This window comes from Artibeus jamaicensis, unplaced genomic scaffold (genome assembly GCF_021234435.1).
Source record: "Artibeus jamaicensis isolate MK-2021 breed Jamaican fruit bat unplaced genomic scaffold, CSHL_Jam_final contig_490, whole genome shotgun sequence".
NCBI classification, from domain to species: Eukaryota; Metazoa; Chordata; class Mammalia; order Chiroptera; family Phyllostomidae; genus Artibeus; species Artibeus jamaicensis.
Window position 1 is genome coordinate 16414573 of NW_026521861.1, and position 18807 is coordinate 16433379.

Consider the following 18807-nt stretch of genomic DNA (forward strand, 5'->3'; position numbering starts at 1 on the left):
AGCAATGAATGGAAATGGACTCAACTGAGGGTACTGGCTATCACAGCCACCTAGATACAAAAAATGCAGGTTTACTTGGAACTAAATCTCAAAATAAACGGCTCTGGCCCGTGTGGCTCAGTTGGTTGAGGCACTGTCCTATAAACCAAAGGGCTGTGGGTTCTATTCCTGGTGGGGCGCATACCCACGCTGTGGATTCGGTCCCTGGTTGGTCGGGACATGTAGGAGAAGGCAACCGACCGACTGATGCTTCCCGTTCACATCAACGGTTCTCTTTCTCTCCCTTCCCTCCTCTCTAGAATCCATGGCCATGTCTTCAGGTGAGGATTTAAAAAAAGTACAAATATATTTTTGAAAGAAAGAAATGTAGCTAAATTAATAACAGTGGTGGTCTGGTTACCCACCATTCTCACTACACACACGTAAAAGCCTTTGTTCTATAAAGAATCAGTGAATCACAATCTTCATTCACTTTATTTTTTTTAAAGGTTTTTTAAAAAGATTTTATTTATTTATCTTTAGAGAGGAAGGGAAGGAGAGGAGCGAAATATCAATGTATGGTTGCCTCTCGTGAGTCCCCTGCTGGGAACTGGCCTGCAACCCAGGCATGTGTCCTGACTGGGAATCGAACCGCGATCCTTTGGTTCGCAGGCCCGCACTCAATCCACTGAGCTACACCAGCCAGAGCTTCATTCACTTTAAATAACTTGAAGCTTTTAAGACAGATATTTTCTGAGAATCTAGATGTGTACAAATGGTAAAATTAGTAATGTAGGTCTCCCAGAAAACAGTTGAGGGAAAATGAGAGGAGGTGAACAAAGTTTTAAAAGCTAGACATTTTCTGAATCTTCGAGGAAAAAGAGAATCCCTGCTGTGCAGTGAAGAGCAAAGGGAACGGGAGATGAGGAGTCAGGAATGTGACCAAGTTTTACACAGAACTGACATAAACGATTATTGCTGGTCAATTACAACCCTACATAATACGGGGCTGAAGTCTCAGGTTCCCTTTCTCCAAAAACAACAGGCGTCGTGGAATATTATGCAGCCACTAAAATGACATTCTTTCCTCATTTATTTGCATATTCGCAATATAGTAAGATACTCAAATATATCCAATAGCTAAAAAATTATAAAACAACATACATGGCATAGTTTAAATTTTCTTTAAAAAAAAAAAGATACGTACATGCAGACAGAAAAAAGTTTGAAAGGATACACACCCACACCGTGAACGGCTGTAAGTAGTGATGAGACTGTGACTTCTGTTTTCTTCTGTGTACTTTTCTATATTGTTGAAATAGCCTCTGGTGAACCTTGGCCATTTCAAGAAAGCAACGAGAAAGCTATTTCTGTGCTGGAAAAAATGTTAGTGGAAATTGTAACTAATATTTAAACAACTTAGAAAATTGGATTCATTTCATTACAAAACCTACCAGGATCCTCTTCGCCATAAAAAGACAAACACTTGTAAATGTAGTCCACCAATATACTATGGACTACAAACAATTAAAACACACTTCGCATTAAAAAACCACACTTCACTTTATGAGATATTTATGAAAATCACTCCACAAACTAAACTTTTTAAGAGAAATTATATTTGAGTTTGTAACTAAAATTTTATTTCAAATCCCTCCGGGTACAATAATGTCTATTTCCTCACTTGTGAAAATCCAGACTTTTTGCTTAAGGAGACATTTACTTTACTTGTATCCATTCCCGAGAAAGGAATCCATCGTGTGTTGATTTAAGTAACTAAGGGACCTGGAGCCCCAGTCACTGGAAGTCAAGTCTCCCGACTCAAAGGGCCAACCCTTCACCTCTGTTCCTGCAGCCACTGCAGGTGAAACGTGTGCAAAAATTCAAAGGACGGCAACACGTGTGCCCTTGTATTGACCAGCTAGAGCCGCTGTGGATAGAAATGGCTTTATTTTTTCCATGTAAGCATTACTGACTGGAGTGTTCAGAAAAGCACGTACGAGAGAAAAAACAGAACATGCAATAAACCTGTTTGGTCTTACAGTTACTGGTCTGCTCTTGAAAAAGAACATGTTTGAACAACTTCTAGTTTAAACATTTCCCAATTACATCATTTAGTTCCCCTCTTTGCTTTCAAGTCAGCAACAAAGAGAGTCAGTTCAGGTAACTGGTCATCACACCCTTTCTCAGCTTTATTCATACTGAACATACAGCCCTATAAAATCCAACTTTGTATTGCTCAGAATTCTGGAAAGTTCGTTTACATAAAAGATTCCAATATGTTAAGCAACCACACACAACTAATAGTTTGCAAAATGGATACAAAGATAAGCTGTTTGAAAGCAAACATAATTTTAACCAAATGAATAATATATTTATCTGATAATAGCTTCTATCTTTTAGAAAATAAAAAGTGCTCAGAGTACACTTTTGAAAAATAAGAGAACAAAAATCTCAACAGAACTGAAATAATTTCAATAAAGATGGCAGCATGGGGAATCTCCATTACATTTCCGCCCCGGGACAGGAAGGCAGGCCTGAATTTATTTGAAATCAGGAAGGGAACACACTGCTAAGATGATAAACACAAAGCTTCCGGCTTTGCAAAGCTATCAGCTGTCCCTGAGAGGGTCTTGTGTCCGTCTGTAGATGACAGCCATGAACGCACCGCCGGACGTCTCAGCCAGACTGCCGGTCAGCTGCCCAAATCGCTCACTCTCCCCGGTTGTGCCCCTTTGGCCCACTAGCAACACTGAGCTAGAAGTCAAAAGGAAAGTGTCTTTTCAAGAAATGTTGCTTATCAGGATTAATACACTATCTGTTCTCAAAAAGTAAAATAAAACAAACAAAAACCCAACACGTGAGTAGAGCAACCGACCAAGCAGGAGAATCACCATGCCCGGCTCTCCCTGCAGCTTCACTGGAGCCGAGTGAAGGCCACACGTAGGAATAGCACCTCAGTCCCCAGACAGGGGTGACCAGTCATTCTCCTCTGAAGGAGCCCTGGGGGGCTCGTAGGAAGAAACCAGCGCTGCTTAAGACGCAAGCTGTCTCTTCACTGGCCATTCAAGAGCTGTGACCTCTCAATACCACTCCGCACACTCCCCGCTCAGATGGAAGCGGCTGTGATGCCAGCCCGGTCCCCCCACGCCACGAGCCCCACAGCTGGACCCTGCCTCTCTGCGATGATGCTCAGGCTGCTCACAACACTCCTGAAATCCCAGCTCAAACTGCTTTCCAAGTTCAGGTGCCCGTAACTTACTACTGAGAGAAAACACAGCAGGTGGAATGTGATTCTCCCTATAATAAAATTATATATATGTGTGTGTGTGTGTATATACACACATATATATATATTGTGTATGTGTATGTCTATACAATTCTCTCTGTAGCGAGATTTCCGATTATTTTTACTTTCTTATTTATATTTTCTTAATATTTTAATTGCCTACAGTGTCATTTTTGTAATAGAAAATTAAGCTCTTTTCATTTTAGAGGGGAAAAGAAAAAATATTCCACAGATTCTGAAGGCAATTCCAAATAAGAGTCAATTAAATGCTCCTGGGAGACTATGAAAAAGAAAACCCCAGAAGTAGTAAAATCCACGCTGTCAGAGAGAACGGCTGTGCTCACGACTCTATCCCCAGTCTGCCAAGTATTTGCACGTGGCAGGTCTGAATGAATACAGTTTATTTGGATGCTGAATTTCTAGACAGCTGACTTTTAAAATCACTGTTTTATGAGCCTTCCTTTTCTTCTAGCTGGTTGATATTATTTTATGTTGTATTCAGTGCATCTAGAAGGACAATTTTAAGTCATCAGAGAGATTCAAACTGCTAAGCTTTATGATATGGCTTCAAAAAGATCCACACACAGACAACAGACAAACGGGCAAAATGGGTAAAAGGGGCTGAGCAGCCACCAGAGCGGACGGGGACCAGCTGAGAAAGCGCCCAGGGAAGGAACCCTCTGTCCGCACCGCCTCCACACAGCTCACCGGGACTTTCGCCCAGCACAGTGACCGCCACCTGGACGGTGGCGGACGAGGGGCATCTGCTCCAGGGGCAAAGAGCCAAACAAAAGAAGGTACAAGGACAAGGGGGGCAGCCTCTGCTTCCAGCGCCCGGTGCCCCTCCTCCTCCAGGGGGCCCAAATCAAAGGGCAGGCGATGCAGCTCCACCCCTCCCCGGAACAGAGGTCAGAAGCCTTCCCACCTACTCAGATGCGACTTGTCGCACAGCTCTAAAAGCACTGTCAGACTACTAGCTAATTCTAAATCAACAACCGAAGACAAGTGTCCTGAGTTCAAGGAATGAGGCCTAGGTGAAGGCAGGGGCCAACGTTTTTCTTTATAAACCGCCCTTTCTTGGATTTTTAAAAACACCAGCAACCATTTTTCCGGGAGAAAACCAGGCCAGGACGGCGGACGTGAGCGGACATGAGCGGGGCTGCCGCGGGTAGGCAGCCGGCCGACGTCCAGACACCTTTCTGCTGCAGTCTGCACCTTGTTTCTCTGGTTAGACTACCTGACATTCCGCAGTGACCGACACTCGAAAGCGGAGCAACAGCAGCTCCGTCCTCTCGAGAGGACACTTTCTAAGCGATGAAACAGACTCCCCACCTTCTTCCCCACACTGAAGGGCTTTTTATTTTTAAAGCATAAACCAATGTTTTAAATGGATTTGAGGAGACAGCCTGTTTTGATTTCTAACAGAACAAAAAAGCGCAACTGTAATTTAAGGTATTTGAGATTTACGTATTAATTTTACTTTCCAAAATATTAACAGTAAGAGCAGTTTACCACATCTTGTTCATAAAACAAACTTCCAAAGCGATAAACCCCGATTATGAGGCTAGGTTATATATTTTTTAAATCTCTATATTAACCATGAGATTCTCACAAATACATTGCCATAAACAGCTTAGAAAAGCCATGTAATAGTCAAAATAAAGTCGTATCTGTGGGTGCACACGGGGCTCCCCGAGGGACGCATTGGGCAGGGGCACCAGGCACCGGGCAGGGTGCGGGCTCAGCTCCGGAACGGGCTCAGCTCCGGAACGGGCTCAGCTCCGGAACGGGCTCAGCTCCGGAACGGGCTCAGCTCCGGAACAGCAGCATCCGCTCGGCGCACGCCTGCCCGACCAGGCTCGCGTACTGCAGCACGTCGGCCTCCTCGCTGGCGTCTCTGCGTTGTTTCTTGTAGACGCCGTAAGGCATGATGGCTTTCCTGTAGAACACCTGCACGCGGTCGGGCTCCTGACTGCGACCTTCATCCACTGCAATGACAGGAAGACGCCGGTGAAACAAAGCCATGTGCAAGTCACTTTTCATTTCCTAATTTAAAAACGCTTATTTGAATGATAAAAATTCAGTCCTAAGATGTCCTCCTGGCGTAGCAGGTTCAGACAGTGCAGCATTAACATTCAGACAACCTGCATATGCTGGAAGGTAATGAATGAACACCAGGGAGAAACAAAGAACTGCACCCAGTTAAAAAAACTGGCCTTCAACACCTTCGCTGTTTTCTCACAACAATGAAGTTTACAGCTCTGGCATCTTTCCTGAGTCTCCCCAAAGTCCGCTTGGTGTCTCCTCAAGCCAGCGCTGTCTGAGGTTTTTGCCCGAGCTCCCTACGGCCTTGGTGGCCTGGGCTGGCCCGGGCAGGCCAGGGGTGGGCAGCGGGCCCTCCCTGTCTGCGGGCAGGTGGGCAGATCCTCACAGCTTCCCGGGAGGGCACGGCAGAGACTGCTAGTGGCTGCCACTACCGTGTACCCGCCGCCCCCACATAGAAGGATGTCTGGTTGTGAGCAGGGCCTCCCAGAGAAAGCCTGCTTCCCAAGCAGCTGGATGTGGCCCTGTGACCAAGTTCTGGCTCAGAGGGCCCAGGGTGAAGTTCCCGTGGTCCTGCCTCCATTCTGTGGCTGGTGCATGGACGTCCTGGCAGGAGACTGAGCTTCTGTCTTGGAGCTTGAGGTTGGGAGCTTCCCACTCCCCATCCCCCGAGTTCAACAAAAACGAGATCAAGAAGGAATCCAGGCACATGAGGACTTTGCAGAACAAAACTGCCAGCCCAGCCCTGGCTGCCCACATCTAGAACTTCACATAAAACAGAAATCAACTAACTTGTTCAAGCCCACTTATTTTAGGTTTCCATCACTGGCGACTGCTCCTAATTTTAACACCGAGAATGATGTTAGGGCACCCACTAAATGTACAGTGTCTTTTATCACTGACTCGGCTGGCCACTTCTAGGAGTCAGCCTGCGGCGGTGGTTCCCTGGCCTCCTAAAAACATAAAAACCTGGCTCCCGCCCCCAGAGGTCCCGATTCCAAAACTGCTCTGAACAAATCTGAGCATTGGTGTCTTCTGAAGCCCTTTCGAGCACATGGAGAGCAACGGTCCGGGCGCTCGTGCACAGGCATCAGGACTTTGGCAGTGAAACTGTCCGTGACTCACTGGAAAACTGGGAACCACCTGCACGTCCATCAGTGGGGAACCGGTCACTACGTAAGGTGTATCCATATAATAAAACATTCCATATAGTAAAACGCTACGTAGGCACTGCATAGTCAAAGCAAGGCAATTTGAGGGAAAAGAAAGTAGAAACAGCACAAATAATTGTCCTCTTCACCCCCTTGCCTCATCAGACCACTTCGACCACCGGCTCCTCGAGGCCTCCCGGTCCTGCAGAGAACACGGCCCACCGCCCTTGCTCTCCTCTCCGCCTACATGGCGCGCACCCGCACCTGACACGCTCACTGCCCTTCCCCTGGAGAGCTTCCTTTTCCACTAGAACGAGCCGTGAAAGTAAAACCCAAGTAAAAAATTGCCGCCGTTCTGCCACCCACATTCCCGCAGGGCCCGGCACACTGAGTGCCGCCCCGGATGCTCGGCGAGCGTCTGCGGCGAACGAGCTCGTCCCCACGGGCACCGCCAGGGACGTGCACAGTGTGGGACGCTCGCTGTCTCTCATGTTTCTGGACTTTCTGCGATGACCATAAGGCTTCCCTAGTTTAAAAGTAGTTTTTAGCATCGAGGACACATTTATTTCTCGGCTACATTTGGCTCTTCGAGATCACAAATGCGCGTGCTCGTTTCCTTGTTTCCTTTTCTATAAACCGACAGGGTTGTTTCTCGGGGACTTTCAGACATAACCTTGTTTCTCAAAGCCAGTAACCGACGTGCCACAATATATACTGTAAATAAACATTTACTGGACGCCCACCTCGACTTTCATACTTAAGTTGGATTCCACTCATTATCTTGTAATGGAAGCAACAAATCACGTTTACTCTTCACCTAGTGCTGTGTTCTCCATCCGTTGGTCATGAGTGAATCAGGACGAATCATCCAAGACCAGTTTCAGGGACAGAAGTTAACACTACCCCTCTGCTACCTGAGAGAGACACCTGCTTCACCGACTGTCTCGGAGGCCCCCGGTCAGTCGTCTGTGAGAAAGGCGTGAGCACATTCCAAACTGACTAGTTCTAGGCCTGCCTAGGCATCTGTAACAGGGTGGGGAGGGGGTGCAAGCTCACCGTGCACCCAAAAACAGGTTACACAGGCCAGAGAAGCCCACACCCTCCCATTGAGGACCCGGCCTGGGGAGGCACGGACAGGCGAGGAGCCAGGGAACACCAAGGGTGCAGCCAAAGGGCCCTCACGTCCGCAGAACTGAAGGCCAGCGTGGTTTTAAATTTTTGCTTTATCCTGGACATATTCAGAGGGGATCAAGGTGAAAAGAAATAAAAGTTCAGGAGAGTGTTCCGCAAAGCGGTCGTCTGCCCTCAGCTCCAATCTCTGCCTCTGCTCTGCTCTGTGCGGCCGGAGGTGCACCCGGGGGACACAGAGGCCGGAAGCCAGGGTGCGTCTCCTGCAAACCTCTCCTCTCTCCTCCCTGGCTCTGCTCTCCCGCAGCAGCTCCAACTGCTCTCCAAGTTGCCCCACTTCCCGCCTCCACAGTTAGCGCTGGCCGCTGGGTCCGCTTTCCTCTCCAGCCCAGACGTGGTGGCGGTGTCCTGCTGCAGCCCACCGCTGGGTCAGCCCTCGGTGCCCTGCTGGGCTCTCAGCAACACCAATGCGCCTTAAATGTTCTCTGCTGGGAACACCTGCAGTGGCCTGGCGTCCCTGGTTGGACAGACCAACTTCAATGTGTTTTTCTTACAAATCACTTTATCCAACTGAAGGAGAAAGTACACATGCTTTTTAAACAAGAAAATGCTGAACATTTATCACCCGGTGGTTACCACGTCCCTCACCAGGGTGAGTGACAGGCAAAGGAGAAGGCAGCACCCTGGTTCCTGTTGTCGGTGCCGAGCGTGTTATGTGCGCGTGTTACACACCGAACTACCTCCGTCACCCAGCTATAAACACTACTGGCAGGAGAAGGCCGACTCAAGTGTGTTCAGAGTCCAACACAAATAAAAAATCATAAAGATCTGTGAGAACAGCAAAGGAGAGATGCAAGGACATCAGCAAAATTGCACAAAATCTTCTAAATCCAAACCCTTGCATTTTTAAAAATTGGAACTTTAAAGTATGTACACATGAAAGGATGTTCAACAGTTTCAACTTTTATCCTAAAATTATTTAGGACACACTTTCAGATTCAAATAAATGGAATCACCCAGCAAATAAAAACCTAAGACTTGATACAACATTACCTTGTTTTATCCGGAATGAAATGCCAATCTCTAATTTTTATTCTTTTCTAGTGTGACATATAAATATAGAAATACATGATTAGAAAAAACCCCACCATGATGGGTAATTTACACCAATTGTTTTAAAGTGTATTCTTCCTACAAAGTAAAAAATTTGCATTCTTTCATTTGTTAAAACATACATAGTTGACCCCTGAACAACGTGGGGGTCAGGCTCACCTATTCCCTGTGCAGTTCAAAATCTGCACACAACTGTGACTCCCCCAAACTTAACTACCAATAGCCCACATAAACAGTTCATCAGCACATATTTTGTATGGAACATGTATTACACAGGGCCTGTCCAGAAGGTATCCAGCCACATAACATGAAACAGAGACATTTATTGAAGATACAAGATACAAGACACATTGAACACAGGACAATGACACCTCAGTCCCCTTCGAGGTAGGCACCTTGGGACCTCACACAGTTCTCCCAATCGCCATCAGCTGCCCCATTGTATTTTCCTGAATTTCTTCAATGGTCTGAAATCTCTTCCCTTTAGAAGGTGATTTTAGTTTTGGGAAAAGCCAGAAGCCATGGGGCACCAAATCTGGGCTGTAGGGGGGCCTAAGCCACCTGGCTGATCTGACATTTCACTAAAAACTCCGCATGAAACGTGAAGCATGAGTGGGCGAACTGTCGTGACGAAGCTGTCAATCACCAGCTGCCCATAGCTGCAACCTCTGAATAATGCAAACAGTTGCCACGGAAGAATGTTCAAGCTTGGCGCAAAATTGGATGCAGATTCTTTGCTCTACCTGCTCATTTTGAATGTGATGGCCACACAGTACACACAGTCACTCAACAGTGTCTACCGCCCCCAAAGACTAGTACAGTGAAGTGGTCCTTGTTCACACCTGTGCATTCCAGTCCACTGTCTTTGGCTGCCAGGTTTCATGAATGTTGCACAAATGGTTCTGATTATACTAACAATGGCTGGACTTTTTCTGGACAGACCTGGTATATGGTATTCTTACAATAAAGTAAGCTAGAGAAAAGGAGACATTATTAATAAATCAGAGGAAGAGAAAATACACTCACAGTACTGAACTGTCTCAATACCGTTAGGTTTGCATCACCTGTTCACAGGATGAATTGCCAGTACCTACACCCATACTGTCTTACATGATACAAACGCTGTAGATTACCTATTACTAACACCAGACATCAAAGAAAAGATAATGTGAAAAATCCGTATTTTCAGGTAAAACAGTCCATGTACCGCTGATGAAAAAAGCAGCGATACGGCTCTTTCATGGTAGCCCAGCCCATACACTAATGAATAAATCATTATAAACTGTTTATGGCATACAGTATTACAGTTATATTCTTAACACAGTACTGGAAACAGTTACATTTTTTTAAAAAACCACATTCCTGTGATGCAGCTTCTCCAATTATGAGAGAGGCACACACTGTACAGTGATGTAAGTCTTTGAAAGCAACACTATAAAACAACAAGAACACTGAGACATTTTACATGAAATACCACTGGCCTTACGTAAGGACGAGCCATCCACTCCCACGCAAGCCGCGCGCACGGGGTTCTGCCCGACAAGGGCGATGATGATGGCCACCTGCAAACATCTCCCAGCTCCTGCTGTAGTTACTGGATTTGCACACGAAGGCACTCACGTACACAGCAGGTACACTTACTGATTACTCTTCCTTACGTGGAAGTGGGTCGTCGGAAAGGCCGCCCTCTGCACCGTCTTCACACGGAGCAGCAGGGAGGGGGCGGAGGGGAAGCTGAGGCAGGAGAGGCAGGCGCACTTGGTGTAACTTCACAGGAACACAGCGATTTCTCTTCTTGCTTTTTCATGTCTCTGAAAATACTTCTACACAGCCCCAACCCTTCTCCCGCTGTGTGCTTTAGTTTCAAGGTCCATGCCATAAAGAAGTCAAGGGCAGTCTGGAATAATGGGAGCCCCTCTGCCAGACTGTCTACTGTCCAGCGTTAACTTGTTTTTCTGGAACTGACCCCTCTTCCTCATTGGTTCAGCTCTCATCTCCACCACGCTGCCGTCTGTTCATTCCTCTGGTGTGGTCTCTGTAAGCTCTTCAATCTCCCCAAGATCTGCATCTTGAAACCCTCTACACTCTTTTTATTTTTTTTGGTGGCCACATCCAGAATCTGACTTCCTTGACTGGCTCTGTCATGAGTCCTGTGAAGTCGTGCACAACATCTGGGCAGTTTCTCCAGCAGGAACCTACTGTTCTGGGTCTGATGGCGTCTCCAATGGCGTCACCCTTCCCAACTTCCAGGCTGCCCTTCCCACCAGGGTTCTCTCGGACAGCGTTCTCCACGGAGTGCTGTGTGGAATGAGCCTTACAGGTCCTTATGACTTCCCATCTAGATGCGAAATCTGAGACACTGTGTTTGGGGGCAGGCAGACCACTCCAACACTGTTGGTGTTGCACCACTGGGGTTCTGGGGAGCCAGAGGCACTGTCCAACTTGGAACTTTAAAAGGCACCCCCTTACTAGTCAGGCACTTCCTGACTTCAGGGACAAATCATCAAAAATCACTGGTGCTAACCAATGTTTTCATGACAGAAGCAACCCAGGAAAAAGGTTCTTGTGGTCTAGTTCTTCTTATGCAACCCGAAGACTAGCAGGTGGTGTTTATCTTCTCCCTTCAACACTGGGGGGTTAGCAGCTTTGTAGATAAGGACATCCTTACTCATAAACAAGACCGAATTTGCACACGACAGGAGAGTTAACCTACCCCTTCTTGCCTTAAATCCTGGCGCCTACTTCTCTTCCTAACACATGCCCTCTGTGGCATTTCCCCCCAAAATAGGAGGGCACTTCCGCCTGCACTGAAAACCTGTGCTCACCTGCTGCCTCTTGATGGGCAGGGGCTGCCTCTCCTGTTCTCTTGATGTTTTTTAAAGGTAGACACTGCCTTCTAAGATTCTCGAACCATTCTTTGCTAGCATTAAATTGCCCAGCTTCAGACTCTTCCCCTTCCTTTTGCTCTGAGCTGTGGCGTAACGACTTTGCCTTTTCCCGAACATCCTACACTCCGCAATGGGCATGCCTCCCTTGCAGCAATCCCGCAGCCACGTTAAAGCTGCCTTTCCAACACCAGATACACAGATCCTTCGCAAGAAGCGCAAGGTTTTCGCACCTGCTGATGAGGCTGCAGGGATGGCTTCACAAATTTCTTTTCTTTCTTTTTTATTTACAATGGTCCTTATGCTCGATTTACTTATCTCAAAAAGGCGGGGATCCCCAGCTGCAGAGCTCAATGCATGGTCCGCATCAAGCACTTGAACTTTTTCTTGTAGTGCCATGACTTCTCTCTGCTCCTTGTGAGCATTCGCACCCCCACTGGTGGCACTCTGGGTGGGCTTCACAGTGTTCTGCAAGGTTGACGGCATTGCCCTGAACACGGTGACAAACCTTCAAAACCCATGAGATGTCACTTTGTCCAGAGATGTGCGATTTGCTGGAGAGATGACCCACTCATGTGCAGAGGACCAGCGTCCCAGGGCTCTGTGAGGGGAAACGCACAGCAGCGGAGCCCCCGCGACAGTGACAGGAGCTGGCTGCAAGATAACCGCAGCAGCGAAGCACATACCGCAGTCCATTTATGCGGCTGTGATTTAATGACGCGTCATTACATGGGTTTGCATTTTCCCTGACAACCAATGGTGCCCCGCATGATATGTGTTTATGTGCCTGTGTTTTAATAAATTATACATTAGATTTTTTTAATGATGGATATGTATTTTATGGTAGTAAATGGTAAAACAGACTACTATCTACATATATGTTATGCATTCATAACATACCTTTTTCTTAATATTTCCAGGCAATATGGTTCATCCGTAAGTTTTTTCAAATTGTTGCAAATCTACAAAAAAATCCTCCAATGTATTTATTGGAAAAATCCATGTATAAGTGGACCTGTGTTGTTTAAGGGTCAAATGTACCTTGTTTCTATGTAAGAGTAGAGACTTTAAAATTATACGCAAATCAAATGATTGGCAATACTACAACATGTAAGTTTCAAAGACCAAATTCCAAATTGGCTACTGATATCTATTATTTAACATATATATCTTGGATTGGCCAAAAAGTCTATTTAGTTTTTTCCATAAAATAAGAGACGTATTTTTCATTTTCACCAATAACTTTATTGATTTGGACATTTTGAATACGTCGGCTGTCTCCCACGTGGTATAACATTGACTGTTCTTGATTAACGTCTCAATTTGGTCGCTGTCAATTTCCACTGATCCACACAACTGTGGAGCATCGTCCGGCGAGGAGTCTCCAGCATGAAACTTCACAAACCACTTTTGACACGTTTAATCCGTCACAGCACCTTCTCCATACAAAGAGTGAATTTTTTTTTTGCATTCCAGATGTGTTTTACTTTTCTTGAAATAATAAGGCATAATTTTTTTAATGCATGCTAATGTGACAGCTGTCACAATACAATCTAACAAAATTGTTTTGAATGAAGTTAAAGACAACTTAAGTGCTGCTAGAGCCATTTTTGGGGAAAAAAATGAACATTTTGGCCAGTCCAATACATGTCTCACAAAATTTCTAAATTAATTTATAGCATTTTTACAGAGGCTTATAACCTAGAAATTCATTGAATTTAATAGTTCTTTTTAGTCCAAATACTGCTGAGACCTTCATATCTGGGTCAAAGGACTCGAATACGTAATATTCTTAGATACCAACCAGCTACTCACTTTCTAACATCATACACACTCACAAAAAAGGTAGTAATAAATTTTAAGATCCTCTCATCATTCTCTTCAATATTTATGTATCCCAGTCACTTGGAGATGCAAATACTTTCGTCTTAGTGTTCAAATACTTTGGAAGTTTGTGGGGTTGTTATTGTTGTTTAATATTATAAAAAATGTGGTATTCTAACACCACCTCAGCAGATTATGCTGAAACTCAACTAAAACTTATTAATTTACTGAAATACAAATTTACGAATTAAGTTTTCTTAATTGCCCCACAATCTCAACTTTTCCCATTTACCAGACTTTAACTATGAAAAGTGCACCTAAATATTAGAGATTAAAAGTAGTACGAACGTGTATCTTTCTCTGCCTAAAAAATCTTGAATTGCAACTCCAACTTGGAATATAAGTTTAGAATTCTGCCTACCAAAGATGCCAAAGATATCAGTCCAAAACTGCCAGTACTTTAGGAGAAGGGAACAGAGTTCAACAAGACAAATAATAAGAGAATCGGGAAAGATACAATATCAATTTTAGAATATTTCAATAACTTTAACAATACATTTGCTGGGAATTAGTCATCTGTGGACTTACTGAATACTCAATAGTAAGTGTATTATTTTAAAATATCTTTTTAAATCACAAAAGAATGCTTGTTGCAAAACTCAAGTGCTAAAGAAATAAGTACAGAGCGGTCTCCAGCCCCCACACAACCCCCTCTCACCGTTCCTCCTGCCCCACCAGTCTTCTTCCCAAGCCACCGGGTTTCACAATTTCCCAAGATGCATTTGAATATGGAAACAGAGGTCTTGATCACATTTTTGCCATACCTTATATGAAGGCCGGAAAATCAAATCAATCATCCTTTCAATAGGTATGCTGTATCAACGTTAGAACCCATTTATCATTATAGATAAAATAATACATTTCTGTTTTCTGGGCTTAATAGTCCGCAGTTTTACAATCATTCACAATAAAAGCAGATTCTGATTTTTGGCATATTATACCTAAATAGTTTTAAAACCAACTTAAAACTAAACAAAAAAAAACCTCTACCAGATACTTAAAACAGTGAAAATAAATTAGTTATCATTTATTTACTAAAGTTTAAATACCGCAACCTAAGTCCTTACAAAAGCCTTTTGTAATCACACAGCATTGCTTGCCTGACACACGTCCTCGGTGCTTAGAGACAAAAACCTGCATAGCTGAGCCCGCGCAGCACAACAGGCCCCTTCCTGGGCAGACCATTAAGATAACAGAAGAATAAGCCGTTTTGAGAGTAAAGACCATTTGCCAACTCATCCAAGGGAAACTGCCAGCATATTAAGATGCCTTGGAAACGTGTGCCAACAAGAACGTCTTCCATCTTCCTTTTTTCTAAGGGATCGCAATTAATTTCATCAAGTGAAACAACTAAAGGCAACCCTGCAAGAACTCTTGAGATAAGCATTTGATACAAACAGGCTGTCAACTCTACGTTTTAATCTTCGAGAAAAACTCTAGCGATCAACAACTGCTTGATTCTCCCTGAACTTTTTATTCCCAAAGGATGTGCTATACACCACAGGTGCTTTCAAAGGAAAAGAATCTAGAGATTAAAGTTTTATGTCTCCTCCTCCTGGTAATTAACTCATTCATTATTCTTATGGAGACCTGATAACTTCCAGGCTTTCCAGAAAATGATGAAACAGCCTATGTTTTACACTTCACTATTTATTGCTACACCATCATTACAGAACCATGGAAACAAGTTACGTGCTGTACAGCTTCTCATGAAGACGGTAGAGATGGCAGGCGAGGCAATGTTAATGAAGCTAAATATACTTGGGCAAAAAAAAAGTATGATAGGACAAAAGAATGTGAAATTTTGAAACAAATGCATGGTCAGAACTAACCTCAGGAATCAACCTCAGTGATGGAAGATCCAATGTCAAATAGGATTTAGAATATTCTACAGAGGTGTTAACCAATGTTTTCACGACCGCGAGGGTAGGGATGGAGACGGAGGGGAGAGAGGAAGCCTCAGCACGCGATGGCGAAAGGCAATGCGCAGCAAAAGGCGATGCGCAGCAGTTCTGACAAAAACAAATGAGCTGCATCAGCTCATCTTTCAAGCCCACCTACTTTGGGAATCCATCAAGGAGAGTTACACATTTTCCCACTCTATAAAGAATATTGCTGTTAGTAATCACAGAATATTTTTTGGTAAATCTAAAAACTAAAAAAAAATTAAATTTAGGTTATTTGTAAAATACCATTCAATAGCATCTTTTTGAGCTATAATTCTCATACCATACAATTCAGCCTTTTAAAATATACAAATCGATGGCATTTTTTTTTTTAGCATCATCATAGCTGTTCAACCATCGTATCCATTTTCAAGCATTTTCAGCATCCCAGAAAGAAACCCCAGACCTGTTTTTGGTCACGCCACCTTCCCCCCAACTTCCTGAGTCCTCAGCAGCACCGACCCACTTTGTCTCCATGGAATCACTCAGTACGTGACTGATTTTTTTCCACCCGGCACAATGTTTTCAGGCTTCATCTGCACTCTGCAAACACATCAACGCTCCAGTCCTTTTAATGGCCAAGCAATATTCCACTGTGTGACTCCATCACTTTTATTTACCATTCAGCAGCTGACAGATACCTGGGCTACTTACACTTTTAAACTATTGCAAATCACGCTCCAAACACTGTGTACAAGGTTGTATGTGTTCTCATTTCTCCGTGGAGTGGAGTTACTGGGTCACATGATAGCTCTACGTAAAACCTACTGAAGAGCTGCCAGTCTGTTTACCAACACAGTGCGCACACCATTGTACATTCCTTCCAGTAGCATGAGAAAAGTTCTGATTTCTTCAGAGCCTCATCGACACTAGTTATTACCTGTCTTTTTTAAAAAAACATTTAATTTACTTATTTTTAGAGAGAGGGGAAGGGAAAGAGAAAGAGGGAAACATCAGTGTGTCGTTGCCTCTTGAACACCCTCCTACTGAGGGCTGGGGCGGGGGGCAGGGGGCGGTTCCCTGGCCTGGCTGGCAACCCAGGCATGTGTCCTGACTGGAATTGAACCAGTGACCCTTTGGTTCATAGGCCAGTGCTCAATCCACTGAGCCACACTGGCCAGGGCTATTACCTGTGCTTTTGACGATAGCCACCCTAGTGTAAACTCATAGCTTGTGGTTTTGATTTGCATTTCCCTGACAGCTAATGGTGTAAATTTCTTTTCATGTGCTTCTTAGCCATTCGAGGAAATGTCTATTCAAATCATTTGCCCGTTTTTAAACTGGGTTGGCTTTCCACCAAGTCGTACGAGTTATTTGCATGTTCTGGACACGAGCTCCTCATCAGATACACTGTCTGTAAACGCGCTCTCCCATCCCCCGGACTGTTTTCACTTTGCTCATGGTATATTCGGAAGTACAAAAGTTTTTAACTTTGACGACGTCTAATTTCTTTCTTTTTTTTTGTTGCCATATCTAAGAAACCATTGCCTAATCCAGCATTTTCAATGGGTGTGCCACAAGAATTTTTTTTAATTTATTAATTTTTAGGGAGTGACAGGAAGGAAAGGGGAGGGGGGAAAAGAGGGAGAGGGAGAGAGAGACTGACTTGTTGTTCCACTTACTGTTGCATTCGCTGGTTGATTCTTATATGTGCCCTGACCGAGGATTGAACCCACATCGGGACCCCATTCTAACTAACTGAGCTACCTGACCAGGGCCCCACAAGAATTTTTAAATATGTAATTCCTGACTATTTAGTCAGGGTACCAACTTCTTTTCCTTAGACTGTCAAATTTAAAACAACAGCTGTTTGGTGTGAATGAATCAAAATTATACCCATTTTTCTGTGTGTGTGAGGATCAGCAAAAAATGTAGTATTTTTTGGTGTGCTGCAGAATTTTAGTATCTCGTTTATGTCTGCCATGAGATGAAAAAGACTGAAAACTGCTGGCCTAATCCAAGGTCATAAGAATTTGCTGCTTCTTTTTCTTTTTTGTAAGAGTTCTTTATGATTTTAAGCCCTTTACATTTAGTCCCAATCTATTCTGAATTAATTTTTGTATAAAGTGTGAAATGGAGAAACAATTTCATTTCTTTGCACATGGATATCCATTTGACCCAGGACTATTTGTTGAAAAGATTACTCTTCCCCCACTGAATTATCTCAGTATCATTTCTAAAAATCTATTGACCACAAATATTAGTTTATTTTTGGACTTTCAATTCTAGTTTGTTACATGTATCTATCCATGTGCCCGAACCATACCATCTTATTATTCTTTCTCAAGATTATTTTGGCTATTCTGTTTCTTTTAATTTTGATGTAAATTTTAGGATCAACTGTTAAATTTCTGCAAAGAAGTCAGCTGGTATTTTAATTTGTCTTCCAACCCACGAATATGTAACATATTTCCATTTATTTAAGTCTTCTATAATTTCTTCCAACATTTTGTATCTTTCAAAACAGAAGTTTTATACTGCTTTTAGATTTATTCCTAAAAATATTTTTTATAATAAAATTATTCACTTAATTTTTTATTATAAATGAAAGTGCTTATAACTTAATTTCATTCTCAGATGGTTCATTGTCAGTATACAGAAAGAGATTTTTATGTGCTGATATTTTATCCAGTAACCTATGAACTTGTTTATTAGTTCTGATCATTTTTGGTACATTCTTTATGATTTTCTATATACAAAGTCATGTCATCTTAAAAAGTAGTTTTATTTCTTCCTTTTCAATTTGGATGTCTTTAATATAATTTTCTTGCCAAATAGCCCTGGCAAAAATATCATTTTTAAGGGAAAAATTATTTAATTTTGTTAAACTAGTGATAATGATGTTGACCAAGAAGAAAAACTTCTTGGCTCCCAGAGACATTATTACAAAATATAAAACATAAATCACCAAGATAATTCTAAGCAGAAAGAGCCTCAGATTAGTTCTGGTGGTGCGGGCATCGGTATCAAAGTGCCGAAAAGGGAGACCGGAGGAAAGCAGGCGAGCGCCGGACCCCTAGTCAACCGCACGCAAAAATCATGCCAACCTGCCTCCTGCCTCAGCACATTGCTGACGGGACTTGTTCATACTGTTTATCTATGTAAAACGCTAACAAATCCCTTCTGATGAGGAAGAGGGTTGAATTCCCTCAAATTTCTACTCTGGGTGTTTTGACCTTAAATACTCTCTTAAATACTTCTTATAGCACCATTAAGGTTATGTTTAATCACTGACAACAATATAGTGAGAGAAATGTAGATTCGGCATGCAAAACGTGCCCCTGCAATTTCTCAAGGGCAAAGGGAAGCAGGTTTGCACAGCTGCTGCATGCTGCGTGCTGCGTGCAGTGTGTACATGCAGCGTGCTGTGTGCAGCGTGCTAGCGTGCT

At 43.6% G+C, this 18807-nt stretch overlaps 1 protein-coding gene across 8 annotated transcripts in view; it reads right to left on the minus strand.

Annotated features, from left to right (window-relative positions):
* Window positions 1-2137: 2137 nt before the first annotated feature.
* The window catches only part of ATE1 (arginyltransferase 1), a 127087-nt gene continuing 110417 nt past the window's right edge, over window positions 2138-18807 (minus strand). For all 8 annotated transcript variants that reach the window (XM_053668397.1, XM_053668400.1, XM_053668394.1 and 5 more), the window contains one exon: window positions 2138-5256. In XM_053668397.1, the coding sequence (XP_053524372.1) occupies window positions 5078-5256 (179 nt within the window). In that variant the 3' untranslated portion in view covers window positions 2138-5077. The remainder of the gene's footprint in view (window positions 5257-18807) is intronic.